Raw genomic sequence first — 15610 nt, forward strand, 5'->3', positions numbered from 1 at the left:
GGGACTCCGCTAAATTGAATTGTGTTCGTGCCATATCCTACCGCAAAGTGTATGGACCTTTCTTTTTCGGTGGAACAATTGCACCTAGCGTTTATTATCTTGATGCGATAAACTATGGCTGTTTCTCCGACTGAAAGCAGCGGAACCATATAACTTTATGTGACAGCAAGATGGTGCGCGAGCTAACTGCAAGAACTGAGTATGCGGCTGGTTACACGACATTGTACCCGGCCGCGGATTCGCTGCAAGGGGTAGCATGACAGAGATTGTTTCCCATAGCCTCCACGGTTCCTGGTTTGATGTCATGCGAATTTTACCTTGAGGGGCTCATTAAGTGTCACGTGTATATGCGCCTGCTACAAGCTAATCTATCTCAGTTAACAAACAGGACTGAAGCAGTTTTGCAACAATGACTCTACGTTCATAGATCAAGTTTGGACAGAACTTGCCTATCAACTCGATGTCTGCCACGTGACGAATAGTGCTCACATTAAACACTTCTAAGAAAGACAGTCCGAGCTGCTCTTTAATTTGATGTATTATTTATAATCGCAAGATGAATGTAATAAATGCTACACAGCCTACAAACAGATATACTCATTCTTAAACACCCTCCGTTAAATGTGAAAAATGAGAGTCCTGTAAGACAATAAATTCTTTACGGTGCGAAACTTGATTATTTTAGTAAGGTTGTTTAATTACTGGAAACGTAGGTGCTGACTAGACGGAGCTGTATTCAATGGCCAATGCTCTAAGGCGACAGAACTATTACCGTCCAATTACAGGAATATTGCAAGAATTGCCGACAGCCTCTGTGTTGCGTTTATTGTATTCGATGTCTGCAAATGATGTCTAGATTGCAGGACCTATGCTGTCTAGCACATTGTATACCACCACAAGGCCGTGGCATTCCGTGGCAACCACTGCGCCAGTTCTACCCTACCGCGCTGCTCGCTGGCGCAGAGGGACAACGGTCGGAGATTCAGCTACCTGCAGCGGTCCTGCAGAGATCCGCAATACCTCCGGCCGCCTGCAATAATAATGTCGCTGGCGAAATTCTTAATCCTAAGCAAACTTCCGCGACGAGTCGGGAAGGCAGCGCCGTTGGGGGAGGCGGCGGGGAGGTGGGTAAGAAGGCGGATATCGCAGAGGCCACGCACGTAGCGCCGCCCCCCGCGTGTTGATTCAGCAAGCGAGCCGGCCGCGCCGTCCGTGTGGGGCCGGGACGCAGAATGGCGTGCGCTCGCGTCCCAGATTACAAACGCGAGGGGAGGGACAGCAGGAGGTAACGCCGTCTGGGACCGTCCCGCGGGATCAATTACTGCGTGTTGACCGCCGCGGAGGGCGCGCCCGTCTGAAGGCTCGGTACGCCTGCAGTGTCGTGGGTTTTCATTACGCACGTACCCTGAAATCAGTCATTATGTTTCCTGCTGCACACAGGACAAGTCAGCTCTCTCCGTTGTCCTGAGAAATGATGTGAATAGTAGTAAACACCACTAAACCTGTTTTTCAGATACGTACTGGGTGATCAAAAAGTCAGTATAAATTTCAAAACTGAGTAAATCACGGAATAATGTAGATGGAGAAGTACAAATTGACACACGTGCTTGGAATGACATGGGGTTTTATTAGAACCAAAAAAATACAAAAGTTCAAAAAATGTCCGACAGATGGCGCTTCATCTGATCAGAATAGCAATAATTAGCATAACAAAGTAAGACAAAGCAAAGATGATGTTCTTTACAGGAAATGCTCAATATGTCCACCATCATTCCTCAACAATAGCTGTAGTCGAGGAATAATGTTGTGAACAGCACTGTAAAGCATGGTGAGGCATTGGTGTCGGATGTTGTCATTCAGTATCCCTAGAGATGTCGGTCGATCACGATACACTTGTGACTTCAGGTAACCCCAAAGCCAATAATCGCACGGACTGAGGTCTGGGGACCTGGGACGCCAAACATGACGAAAGTGGCGGCTGAGCACACGATCATCACCAAACGACGCACGCAAGAGATCTTTCACGCGTCTTTGTTTTTAGTTCTAATAAAACCCCATGTCATTCCAAGCATCTACGTCAATTTTTACCTCTCTATCTACATTATTCCGTCGTTTACTAAGTTTTCAAATTTATACTGTGTTTTTGATCACCCGGTATATAACGCCGCAACCGGTTTCGTTCAATGCGAACATATGACACTGAGTAGCACGTTGCTCACATTTCTGAGCCATGACAATGGTGCATTTTTGCCGTTTTAAGAAAATTTGTTACGAAGCTTGTTGGTGATTTTTGGATGTTACATAATAACATTCTTTTAGAACTAAACAAGTTGCGACGTAATAATGTACCGGAAATACAGTCGTGGTTGTATTTGTTAACATTTACTTTACTCAGCATTACGGCTCAACAGTAATTCATACGGCAAGTTCATTAATCACATGGTGTTTCGCGTCCTACGCAAGCACTGCCTTCCGCCGCCTGCGGATGTAACGGATTGTATGGTCACTGAAACTCTTCCGTTCCTAAAATTTCATCATGAGCTGCGCCGGATGTTTTCCATTGTGTCTTGCAGATTGGCGGATCGAGCGTTGGAGAGTGAACTAAATACTGTGGAATTTACAAATGATTGGAAAAGATAACCCTGTATCAAAGATAAATAACATCGATCATCACCATCAAATATAAAACTGATGCACCGATTCCCTACAGCGACTGTCCTCATAAATACAGGGATTACATCAACAGAAAAGAAGAAACCATGAAACTTAGTGATATAGCGACAATTGGTCCACAGAATCGATAAATTAGTTTTATCTCTGATAGACGACGTCGATGGTTAACTTTTATCTCTGACATAGGATCATCTCCTCCCATCACCTGTAATCTTTGAACATATCTCTCTTCCATAGTATTTGTGTTGCTCTCCGACATCCTTCCCGTCAGTCGCCAAGACTTATGTTCAGTGCAGATGTGGTTGTGAAAGACTGTCGGCGTCGTGTGGAAACCAAAACCCAATACAGTCCGGTTACAATCGCTGCGTTGTGGTATGCGGCTTACTCACTTTAGCTTAGTAAAAACTTGCTCTGAGTTGGGATTCCACGAGCAACTAAAATGTGACCATAGTAAGTTCCACGCTGGCTAATACGGTAGGGGCACCGTGGGCCGTTGTTTCTACATTCTGCTATCAAATTTCTACAGGCACCTTTTACGCATCACGTGAGTTGAGTTCATACAGGAGGGCAAAGCTATCGCCATTCAGGTTATGACATTAGCTTTAAACCAAGAATCCAATAACAACAGTGACCGAGCGGTTCTAGGCCCTCAGTCCAGAACCGCGCGACTGCTACGGTCGCAGGTTCGAATACTGCCTCGGGCATGGATGTGTGTGATCTCCTTAGGTTAGTTAGGTTTAAGTAGTTCTAAGTTCTAGGGGACTGATGACCACAGATGTTAAGTCCCGTAGTGCTCAGAGCCATTTGAACCATTTTTAACCAATAACAACAAACAAATGGCTTAACACTTCTTTGGTTTACCAGTTTAAGTTTTGACTTTTTCATTAGTCCGTTGCTCAATAATGAGAAAGTAAATTCACTTTAAGTGAAACCTATATGGCTATAGATGCAACATCCTGATGATGGTTACCATCAGGATTTTGCATCTATAGCCATATAGGTTTTATTTAAAGTGAAATATTTAACACATTAATCATTTGTAAAATAGTCACTGGTATGAATCTGTTGTGTACACGAGTGTTAGATCCTTTAAGGGATCACTAGAGCTACCCACTGGAAATGGAAATGAGCGTTTGGCATCGTTTGCCGCGAGGCCCCTTGCGGGGAAGATCCGGCTGCCCTGGTGCAGGTGCAGGTTACATTCGACGCCACATTCGGTCACCTGTTCGCCGGATGGGGATGAAATGATGATGAAGACAACACGACACACAGTCCCTGAGCGGAGAAAATCTCCGACCCAGCGGGGAATCGAACCCGGGCCCGTAGGACCGTCACGCTGACCACACAGCTATCGGGGCGGACAGAGCGACCCATTCAAGAGCACTGTTTCGAGTGTTTTGGATCCCCACCAAACTGGATTAATGGAAGACATAAAAGCAAGTCGCAGGTGGGCTGCTAGATTTGTTAAAAAAAAAAAGGTTCAAATGGCTCTGAGCACTATGGGACTCAACTGCTGAGGTCATTAGTCCCCTAGAACTTAGAACTAGTTAAACCTAACTAACCTAAGGACATCACAAACATCCATGCCCGAGGCAGGATTCGAACCTGCGACCGTAGCGGTCTTGCGGTTCCAGACTGCAGCGCCTTTAACCGCACGGCCACTTCGGCCGGCGCTAGATTTGTTACCAGCAAGTTCGATCAAGACGCGAGTAGTGCGGAAATGATTCGTGAACTCAAATGGGAAACCCTAGAGGAAGGACGACGTTGTTTTCGAGGAACACTGTAGAGAACTTGCATTTCAATCTGACTGCAGAACGGTTCTACAGCCGTCAATGTACAGTTAGTGTAAGGACCACGCAGGCAAGAGAAATAAGGTCTCCTACGGTGGAGTATAGAGTCCTTTACCCCTCGCTCCATTTGCAGTAGGAACAGGAAAGAAAATGACTAGTAGTACTAGAAAGTATATTCCACCGCACACCATACGATAAGTCGCGGAGTATGCATGTAAATGTAGTTGTAGAGTATGGGATGCGTTTACTGGCTGTCACTGATACACACTACACGTTTTTTAAGGCCGTCTGGTTAAATGTTCATCGCAGTCATCTTGACATATAACAGCATGTCACAGAATTTCTACTTCCTCTGGTTTCCATAATTCTTATCAAAACTTCATATGCTGCCGTATTTTAAAAAAAGAAATTCCGTTCATAGTGTGACACTTCGTAGAACCTATTCGTGACGATGCCATGCAGATATGAGAGCTGGTGCACTGTCCTGCGTCGAGAAAACATTTATGCGTACTAATCTTTGAGGCTTATGCCAAGCTTAAAAATGGAAACGGTCAATAACGAAGTTTCATAAGATGCAATAATTTTATTTAACCTTTCCTAATACTACGACACAGTGAATACATATATTTACGTGGAACGAAGGCTATATGTTCCTCAGAGGCTGTTATATTTATTAAGACATTTGCTTGATTGTGTAAGCTGTTGATCATGGATGGAAATGTCTCTTCATTCTATAACCATTACCTCTGAAGCAACACCATTCTTCTAGGGGGTTAAATAAAGAGCAAATTATTAAAAACAGGGACATCTGAAGACTATTCGTGCTCACGTAACTTTAAGGTGGGATCAGAGGGATGTATTACGATTAATGTTCGCCCCCTGTCTATTTTCCTCATGGGCAATGACAGGAATATCATAATCGAGAGCTTCGTCGTTGTTTGGTTCTGACCCTAAGCAAGGATTTCTCTGTCTGGGAAAGGAATTCAGTGTGTTACAAGTTTTGCATGTGAAAAGAAGTGTGGCCCGCGGCCCTTTCTCAGGGTCCCGAACGAGGAGAGCTTTCTGAACGGCAGCTTATCGTAAGCTATCAGCAGAGAACGACCCCAAGTTGTGACTCGCCTCCTCCACCCCCTCCCCCAACAGCCTTCCCCCTCCCCTCTCCGCCATTCTATAGCGGCGTACACTCCAGCCGTCCCCTATCGTCCTTCACGGGCTATTGGGACCGGCCGTATCCCTAAACGGCAGGCTTTATTGACTTACTGACCCACTTGAATAGAGTTGGCCGATCCCATCACTTGCTAACTTACTCGATAACCTGCCCCCCGGTGGCGTGTTTACCGCAATATCCGACTGTGTGCTACGCCTCTCATACACCGAGTTTCCCATCTTAGGACAAAGTAGTGCTATGATGTTGTCATGAGACACTACGCAATAATTTCTGCAGCCATACTAGCTGCAGTCTCGTTTCTCACATTATGTGATCGATTATTTTTCTTTGTGGTGCCTGGAAGGTAGTAGAGATTGATACCGTAAGATAACAAGAGCTTACTGCGAAAACGTTGAAAGAGCACCGCTCTTACAGATTACCTGTTAAGTGCTTTACGTGCATCGGGAGTCTGTTATGTTTGAGAATCACGGAATTGCTGATGCATATGGAAGAAAAGGGTACTGCTAGCAAGAGAAACGTGCTATTTTTTTGTGCCAATGTTTCAAATTCACCTCATTAGGAATATTATAAGCAGTACAGAAGGTTTTCGTATGAAATTCATTTTACTGACACCATCCTTCATAGTTTTCACATTATTACCGATCATCAGTCGTCTTAACACCTTAGCGAATGAAAGCTAGGCATTGTGGATTGATGGACAACGCAAAACTTTCACATACTGCATTTAAAGCTCTGCTTCATCTGAAATTGACCGACGATGGGCATAAAATGTATAAACACGGTATAGTAAACATCATATTCTTTTGGTAATTGCATATTCTACGCCTGTACATTGCTTGGTGTGTATTAGGATACAGAAGGTCTTCAAACTGGATAATAAAAGATGATAAAACTGTGATGATAGTATGCGGCAAGAAATATGCGATGGGTAGGTATGTGACAGGATACTGAAAAGTTTGGAATGCATACAGGGCGATCAGCTACCCCTACCGACCGTTTTATGGAACCCTCATAACATATGTGCCAGAAACGGTATGCAACTGGGCGACAGCCACGTAACCGATGTGCGAGAGCTATTCGGAAAGTGAGATTCAATCTGGCGCGGAATGGAAAACACAGGGAATATCCGATGAAGCCCTGTACAAATGTGTTAGATAGGGTCTCTAGTATTCCCGTTGATAGCATCACGTCGCTGTTTTCAATTCTGAGCGCACAGTGAGCACGTAAAGATGTCTAGACAATAGCGTCTCCCGCCCGCTATGAGAGCCTAGTGAGAGATTTAACGTGAAGTCATGCAGCCTGCATAACTTGACTGTCATGCGTTTCCTTTTTCTAGACAATTTTTGGCTGCACTCTGCAGGGACAATAAAGATGTTCTCACAACGTTTTAAATGGGAAGTTTTTGATCACCCTGTAACTGGCTGCCCATACGTTTCACCTCTGCTCACATTCATCGCTGGCTGTTAGACAACATTTTGGCACAGACAACGAGCGTAGACCAGCGTGGAGAATTGGCGAAAAGCACAGACCTCTGCCTTCTATGATGAGAGTATTGAATAGTTAATACAATATCATGACAAGCGTCCAATTCGGAGAGCGACTATATAGAAAATTATCTGGAAGCGTAGCTAACGATTCCAAACAAACTTATTTTTTAATTTTCACTGTCGTTTCTATTTTGCGACTGGTCAGATCTTACTTTCCGAACAGCCCTCGTAAGTTTGAGAGAAGGTTAGCCAACGGAATCATACTGTAGAAAAGTAAAGTGAGGAATGGCACTGAGCTACAACGTATTTTAGGAACAAGATATACCTTACTTCTGCAATACTTTTACAAGTGTCTCCAATCTTTGTTTGTGTAATTAGCGATCTAGCCACACAGATTTTAGATGCCTCTATAAATTTATTTCGTTTATAGTGTTTACCAGGTGTAGAAGTATGAAACCGGAATTTCTCTATAAATGGTGGTAGCCGTCAGTAGGTCCCATGAGATCACGTCTGCAGCCCCATCTGCTTCCTGTAACGGCAGACGACGAATGTCGGCACACAGTGATCCAAGTTCCATACATCGGTATCTGTCTCAACCGCAATTTGCTGACAGCATTGGTTTTCTGTTATAATTTGAAGAAAACTGCTGCAGAATTGCATCGAATGCTTGTCGAAGCTTTCGGAGAACATCCTCTTGGGAAAACACAGTGTTTCGAGTGGTTCAAAAAATTCAAAAGTGGTGATTTTGACGTCAGAAACGATGCGTGAGGGAAACCACTGAAAAACTTCGAAGACAACGAATTTCAGGCCTTAGTGGATGAAGATGATACTCAAACTCAACACGAATTCGCGGAACAATTGAATGTGTTCGATTGCAAGCGATGGGAAAGGCGCAGATAGTTGGAAAATAGGTTCCGCATGAACTGAATGAAAGACAGAAAGCAAATAGTAAGACCACTTGTGAAATTCTGAACGCCAGATACAAAATGAAGTAATTTATCCATTGAATAGTGAAAGATGTATAAAATGGATATATTTTGAAAATCCTAAGCGTCATAAATCATGAGTGAATCCGGGTAAACTACAGAAATTGATCGATTTAAATCGAGAATCACGTGAAAAACGACTGGAATATGGAAAAAGGCAACACAAAGTCATATTGCTCCATGATAAAGCCCCATCACACACTGAAATATGGGTCAAGGAAACGTTCAGTTGGGATATAAAAGGGCATGCAGTTTATTCTCCAGAATTTGCTCCGTCCGATTATCGTCTGTTCGTATCACTGGGAGATTCTCTCGCTGAACAACGCTTCAATTCGTACGAAAACGTACAGAAATGGCTCGCTGACTGGTTCGCTTCAAAAGAAGAACAGATTTTTTGGCGTGGCATTCATAACCTGCCGGCGTGGTGGGAAAAATGTATAAATAGCAATAGAGACGATTTTGAATAAAATATTGCTCATCAGTTTCAAAATACAGACGTGTAATTATTGTAGCCAAGTCCCGATATCATAGTTCTACTCTTGGTAATCTTTCGTAAATGGTTCACAAACGTTGCCTTTTGTAATATGCCTCATCATGCGAAACAACGAAACTAACAGGAGATATCAAAATGGGAAATGCTGAAGATACAACTTTTCGTTATATACCCAACGAAAAAATTAATAAATGACTCGCTGTGTTAACGTGCTAAAGTAGTTTCATAAACAAAATTATAACAATTGGGCTAATATGTCATCACTGAGCAAAGTATCGCAGTAGTTAGCACAGTCGACTTGCATTCGGGAGGTCGACGGTTCAAATCCCCATCCAGCAAACCAGATTTCAGTGATTTACCTAAATCACCTAATGCATATGCCAGGATTACCAATTTCCATCCACAACCTTTCGCAATCCGAACTTGTGCACTGTTTCTAATCACCTAGCTGCTTCCTAAGATATCTTTATATACTTTACCAGTTATTCTGCGGCATTCTCACAATTTTCTTCATATTTCTAGAGCGAACTGACCAACATTATTCTGTCATGAGCGGTAGCATAAAACGATATTGTTAGGGGCAGCTGAATCGCTCTGCATGTAGGGATTTTTTGGAAGAATTTACGGACGCTTCGATTAGGCATAGGCTTTAGTACCAACAGTGAACATTGTTTTGCGAGGTCTAAGCTTTTTGATATCTGCTGATGGCTGTGGTTGAAACGCTATAAAAAATATATAAAACATTTTAATAGCAATATATATGGCTTTTTTTCGCACAACCGCTTATCTCTCGTATGGTGGCAACATCTTTTGTATGGCTATTGAACCTGCATGGAGATTAAGAAGAGACACGGCGAGCACACGTCCCTGGGCGCGGCGCGAACATGGGACAGGGGGACTTCGGGCGGCAGACAGACGGGGGAAGGAGGGGGGGGGGGGGGGGAAGGGAAGTAAAGTGGAGGTACTGGATGCCAGCTCATCCGTCGTCGTGGACCTCGAACAGTGCTGCAGGTCCATTTAGAGATAAAAGCGCCACCTCAAATCCTAAGCAGTCAGTCGATCAGTGTACCTGATGATAGCAACGTGGTCGCTTGCTGAGATATTGCGCTCGATAGACACTGACATCACCCACGAACTAAACGTCATGAATTAGGCCGGGAGAAGCTGAAGAAACAAATGCCATTATAACTTGTCACCACTGAAACTCTTCCTGAACATTGATTTACTTCTAAGAAAACCGCATGCGAAAAGATATTACAAAGATCCAATTTGTCTGGAACACGTATTTTGGGGCTGTGCCCAGTAGGTTATTTAACAGAGCTGACCTCTTTCACCGGGTTGCTTAGCTTACGCGAGGAGTACTCACCACTGAGCACGTGCACGCGAGCGCTGTCAGGCGCGACGTTGGAGGGTGTGCACGTGTAGAGGCCGGTATCTGTGGGCACCGCCTTCTGGATCAGCAGCCGGCTGGTGGTGGCGGCGCCCTTCTCCGTCACAAGGCTCACGCCGCCCCGAGGAGAATCGAAGCTGATCACCTGCACAGAACACGCAATATCTGTGGCCACCGCCTTGTGAATCAAAGCTCGAATATCTAACGGTGACGCCTTTGTTACTAGGCTGATACCGTCCTGCAGAGAGTCGAAGCTCATTAACAGCAGAAACAGAAACTTAATCAGTTTTCCGTGCCTTAGTGTGTGAAAACAGAACTCTTACTGTATCTCTGTTTTGTCCATCTGTCTGTCTCTCTGTATGTCCGACTGTTAAGAGCCCTTTCTCTCAGGAAAGAGTAGACGTAAGAAGTACAAGTTGATGTCATGTACAAATGCTTATGGTCGCTTGGTGGTGTGAACATTATAAGCTCTTGAGTCAATGCAATAAAAAAATACAGCCATTTATGTCACCTATTTTGAAACTCTAAAACTCAGTCATCAAAACCTATAGGGTACTTCCCTTCGACATAGAATCATGAAATTGGCAGGAAGTAAGGTTTCACAGTACATGTAAGGGAAAAATTCGAAATTGTTGATTTGTGATTACATCACACGAAAATAATATACCTCTTCTCGTGTGTTATCCGACTACAAACTTGAAATTTGAACATTCTCGAAAGTCATGGAATCGTTGGGAACGATACCTTGTCAGTACCAATGTCGACAACAGCCAAATATTGGCAATTTCCTCGGTTCCAGGAATGGATAAACTGTCTATAACATAATTAAGTTTGTACGGGTCCCTTAGTGGGCGAGTCTTACTCGTACATGGCTCGCTTTTTGTAGGCACTACCTTCGGTATGAGCAGATAAGTTGCACATGTGCTAACATTTGATAACGGGTACAGCAAGCTGCAGTGGTAGTCCAACTACATAAAATTAAACCTTAATGTTTGTGAACTGCGCAGAGGCCAATTAGACTGGTAGTCACACAGCATTTCTCCATTACACGACTCCCTATGGACCACAGACAATATCATCTAACTAGATATTTAAAATAAAACTAAAAACAAAAATAATTAATATTTGGCATCCATGGCGTTCTGAATAATCTGTCAAATGGAGTGTAGATACGTACTTCACTATCGGCAGGCTGGAAACTATGCTGGTCACCTGGATAACATCATAACTCAGCTCGTCCCCTATGAAATTTACATCTTGAGAGAAGGTATGTCTAACTGCCGTACAGTAAAACTGTAAACAGGTGCTTTATCCTATAGTTATATAGCATGAAATGAAGTTGCAGATTCAATGTTTCTTTATATTTTCGGCATCAATTTTTATGAAAAATCGTTTCCTTCATAAAAATAATGCAAATCTCTTCAATAATTACACCAATCAAAAGCCATTTTGCACCTGGCATGTGACATGTAAATTTTTGTACACATTGTTGTGTAGAATCTGATTCTACCTTTCAAAATGTTCTGCCACGTAAATATTTTGAGTCTTTGAAATTTTTATTATTGTCTGGCCTTCAAGCACTTGAAGAATACTTTCCCAAATTGAGTGAAGCAAAACTGAAGTAAATTGTATTTGATGGTCCGCAACTAAGAAAACTTATTAAAATTCTAACCTTTAATACTAAACTCGAAAATATCGAATTAACTGCTGGTCGTCTTTCAGAAAAATTGTAAGGGTCATTTCAGTGATAGAAGAGATAATAGCTACGTTTCCATTATAAATGATCTGTTTGACTGCTGTAAGAAGATTCTGTGCAGAAAGTGAATTCTCTTATCAAATACATCCGTACCAAGGAAAGCCATTATCACATTCACTGAAACTCTTCGATGATGGTATGTTGACAAAGAGAGTGATGAAATAGCAAACAAAGGAAGAAAATCGTTGTCGCATTTTTAGGGTACCAGGGAAGATTAAAGCTGGAAACCTTTCGTGAACAAATTCAGGCCTTCTATTGGCGGAACGCATGTAGCTTAAGCAAAATGCTGGGATAGTTCCTTCGAAAAAGGCACTGACGATTTCCTTCTCCATTCATTCCTAATCGGAGCTTCTTTAATTCCAAGTACGTATTTCCTGTTTTAATCGTTCAATGTTCGCCAGCACTGTTTTCGAGTCTAATGTATAGCTATGAAATGCGACATGATAGAAAAAAACTGATTATACCATGGAATTCAGCACCAAAAAAAAAAGGTATATCCACCAGGTTAAAAACCAGAGGCAGAAAAAATGTTTAAATTTGTTGAATAGTGTAATAATTCCACTGTGCCCCACAATGGAGCGCAATACTCAGCTGCTGAGGGGACCAGGCGCAATGGATGGTGTGGACAAGGTTTCTACTGACGTTTCCCATTTCATTCCACACAATTTTTGAATAATATTGTTACGAGCTTTTATGTTGGCAGCAGTACTTACTAGATGTTTTCCGTACGAAAGGGCGAGATCATAAAGATAACATATTGAAAACACTGCTGCCGAGATAAATACTCGTAACAATTGTAAGGTGTCAGGCTAATCCAACATCTTCCATGTAAACCCTGACACGATAAGCAAATCCAGTAGTATGTCACATAGCTCCGAATAAATCGGGACATTAAATTAACCAAAGTAATACGAGTAACGAGTGAGCAAATGGAATACCACAGACTAACACAAGAATGCCTAAATGCACGTCATACCTTCCCACCGTGAGACAGACGCAGTTCCGAGGGGAGAAACGAGAAGCCAAGGACAGAACTGTGTTAAATTAGAAGGCCCTAAGATAAGGGACGGACACCCACGTCGCCAGCTAACCGTTAGGACCACCCCCAGCCCATGTTAAAAGCTAGAGCCCTCCAGAAGAACAGTATAGACCTTACGATAACGCTAAAAGGACCACACCAGCTGCAAGTTTTAGAGTGAGACTTTTTCGCGTCTCTGTTACGTTGCAAACTTTAAAAACATTTACCCACCACGAAAAGTATAACGTTTCTCATTGGATAGACAGAATTTTTGTAGGCGGAGCTTAAGGTTAACATTGAGACCCTGATTGGTCAGATGAAAACACAGCCAGATAGTTTTTTTAAACCAACTTCGGTAAATTGTAGTAAGGAGAAGTTAGGAGGGAGTTGCTTCCGAGACGGCGAGGTGAGCGGAGCTGTGCTGTCCACCGCTCCCTGACGAACACCGACAAGGTAACGAATGCACGCGATGCTGCATAACAGCGCATAAAGCTTCACTCAGAACTGCAGAAGTCTCATCTGTTACACCCCCTTTTTGCGTAATACTAGTGTCGATCGTCAATTAAAGCTCATGGTGTTCACATTTGCCACTTGAAGTAAAAATCTGAAATGCGATGATTTTTCTGTTGTATAGTTATTGAGAAGCCACATCAGCCACTGTAATTTACGACAAGTTAGATAAGTAATTAAAGCTAATTGAGGGTCACTGTAGACAATTTTGATAGCTTTCTCTCTTGTGAAACTTAATTTAAACCTAGATTATAGATGTGATATGGCATAGGTCATCCTTCGATCCATTGTAGAACTTGGAAACTCACTCAGGGAATATTCGTTCACATTTTTGTTGAACGCAGTTGGTTTTTATCATCCTGTATTAAAACATTTCCTTTTATCAATAGTGCAATTTATAAACAATGTTTTGTGAGTAGAATAAAATTTCCAATGGTAAACTTAACTGCTTTTTCGACGTTATTTTACCATCTAACTATAAATAGGAAAGCCTTGAACCCCTTCCAGTAAATTTAGTTAGTATTAAGATTCCTTTGCAGGGAGTGCAGTGGATCTGACGCTGAAATCATTAAGTATTCGGTTATATCATCGCTAGTCTCACTGAACTCTTCTGAATTCCACATGTCATGTGTGGTCTGACGTCTCCTTACCAGCAACAGGTCCCAGGTTCAAACTAGTCAATTCCCTAAAAAACACGCTCAGAGCGTCGTTGCGCGAAAGAGGTAGGGAGGCACGATATAGAATAAACAGAAACCACGCAGAATGTTAGACAATATTATTGAAAAATTGTGTGGAATGACATGGGGAGCTACAGTAGATACCTTGCGCATGTAATCCATTGAGCTGGTCGTCTCAGCAGTCGAGTATTGTGCCCAGGTGTGGCTAAACAGATGCCATATCAACTTGATCGACGTCCAGTTGAACGACAATATGCTGTTAACGACTGGGAAATCCGAGAAAAACCAATTTAGTGGCTTCCTCTTCTGAGCAATATCTATCCACCCGCAATCCGCAGAAGCTAGGCCTTGCTTAGGAAACACGGTAAGCTACAGATGAACCCGGATTTATCAATACATAAAGACATACCAAGTTTACGACGAAATAGCTTCCGTTCAAGAAACCCACGGTAAACAGAACAGCTAGACGCCAGTAATACTGGGGTGAGAGACTTGTGGGGTCAGAGATGTCAACTTATTGAAAATCCTGAAAAGCACAAGTGGTTCCGAAAATATGCCTGTGATACTTCTGGCACAGAACTCGACAGGAAACTGTGGTCAATTTAGACAGAGCTTACACTGGGCTTGTACGATGCGCAGACGCTCTTTACAAATGGCGTTTTACAGAGTCTCCGGTTTAAGACTGTGGGGCTCCGAACCAGACAGTCAGGCACATTAGAGATGAATGCCCCTTGCGTTCCTACCAGGGGAGTTGGAGCGACCTCATGAAAGCTCACGATACGGCTCTTATGTGCATTAGGAACCTAGATACTGACATATAGTTAGTTTTATGCCACGGTCTGAGTAGGCTCATTGTCATTCCAGCCCATCTCAGCAGATGAATTAAATATAGCTGCTACAGCGTCTAGAATAGTTTGTAATGTCACATGAATGGAATGTCACCATATCTTGTACTGGTCGTTGGCATTGCGGTCGATACTAGGATGGAGAAGACTAACTCAGGACGTTTCAGCAGAGTCAGATCGTGAGTTCTCGACGTGTACGGTAGTCCATATTCAGGGTGGGCTTCTCGTACGCCACTGTATCGAAGGAGTATCATAGCTACGCAGTCAGATGACAGTGCTCGCAGTACACTATCGCAGAGTGGAAGAACGGTTAGACGGATAACTGCGCAGAAAATCAGACAGCTACTCAGTGCTCGGCAACAACATCAGGCTAGATCCATTCTGATCTGAAGCGCCTCCTTGCTACAGGAGCTATCGGCCATCTCGTATACCTCTACTCACTGCACACACCACTACTTGACGCCCGAATATCAGAAACAGGTTGTCAGGAACTGATGACAGAGCACAAAGGGTTGTTACTATGGATTATGCAGAAACCTACGGCTCGATCACGTACATCAGTTTGTTCGCTTAGTGCGCCGTACGCTTTCAAAAAGAAATGCACCACCACACGGCTCTCCCAACGTGTCAGGTTCGTATCGGGAAGTGGGGATGCGTGTGTGGCTCTCGAAGTCAAGTGATTCCAGTACTTACATGTGCATGTGCATATCTTGCAAGTAGCTGCGATGGAACTCCTTGCTTAGGGAGGCTTTGAAGCAGTCATGATGGATCAGAACGATGCGCGATTGCTTGTGGTGTCTTTTTCAGTCCATACCAT

General features: G+C 43.2%; 1 protein-coding gene across 1 annotated transcript in view; it reads right to left on the minus strand.

Moving 5' to 3' along the window:
- Positions 1-15610, minus strand: part of LOC124625104 (zwei Ig domain protein zig-8-like) — a 396843-nt gene that overhangs the window by 16888 nt on the left and 364345 nt on the right. Inside the window, exon 4 of the mRNA XM_047149148.1 lies at positions 9964-10132. Coding sequence (XP_047005104.1) covers positions 9964-10132 — 169 coding nt within the window. The remainder of the gene's footprint in view (positions 1-9963; positions 10133-15610) is intronic.

This window comes from Schistocerca americana, chromosome 1 (genome assembly GCF_021461395.2).
Source record: "Schistocerca americana isolate TAMUIC-IGC-003095 chromosome 1, iqSchAmer2.1, whole genome shotgun sequence".
Taxonomy (NCBI): Eukaryota; Metazoa; Arthropoda; class Insecta; order Orthoptera; family Acrididae; genus Schistocerca; species Schistocerca americana.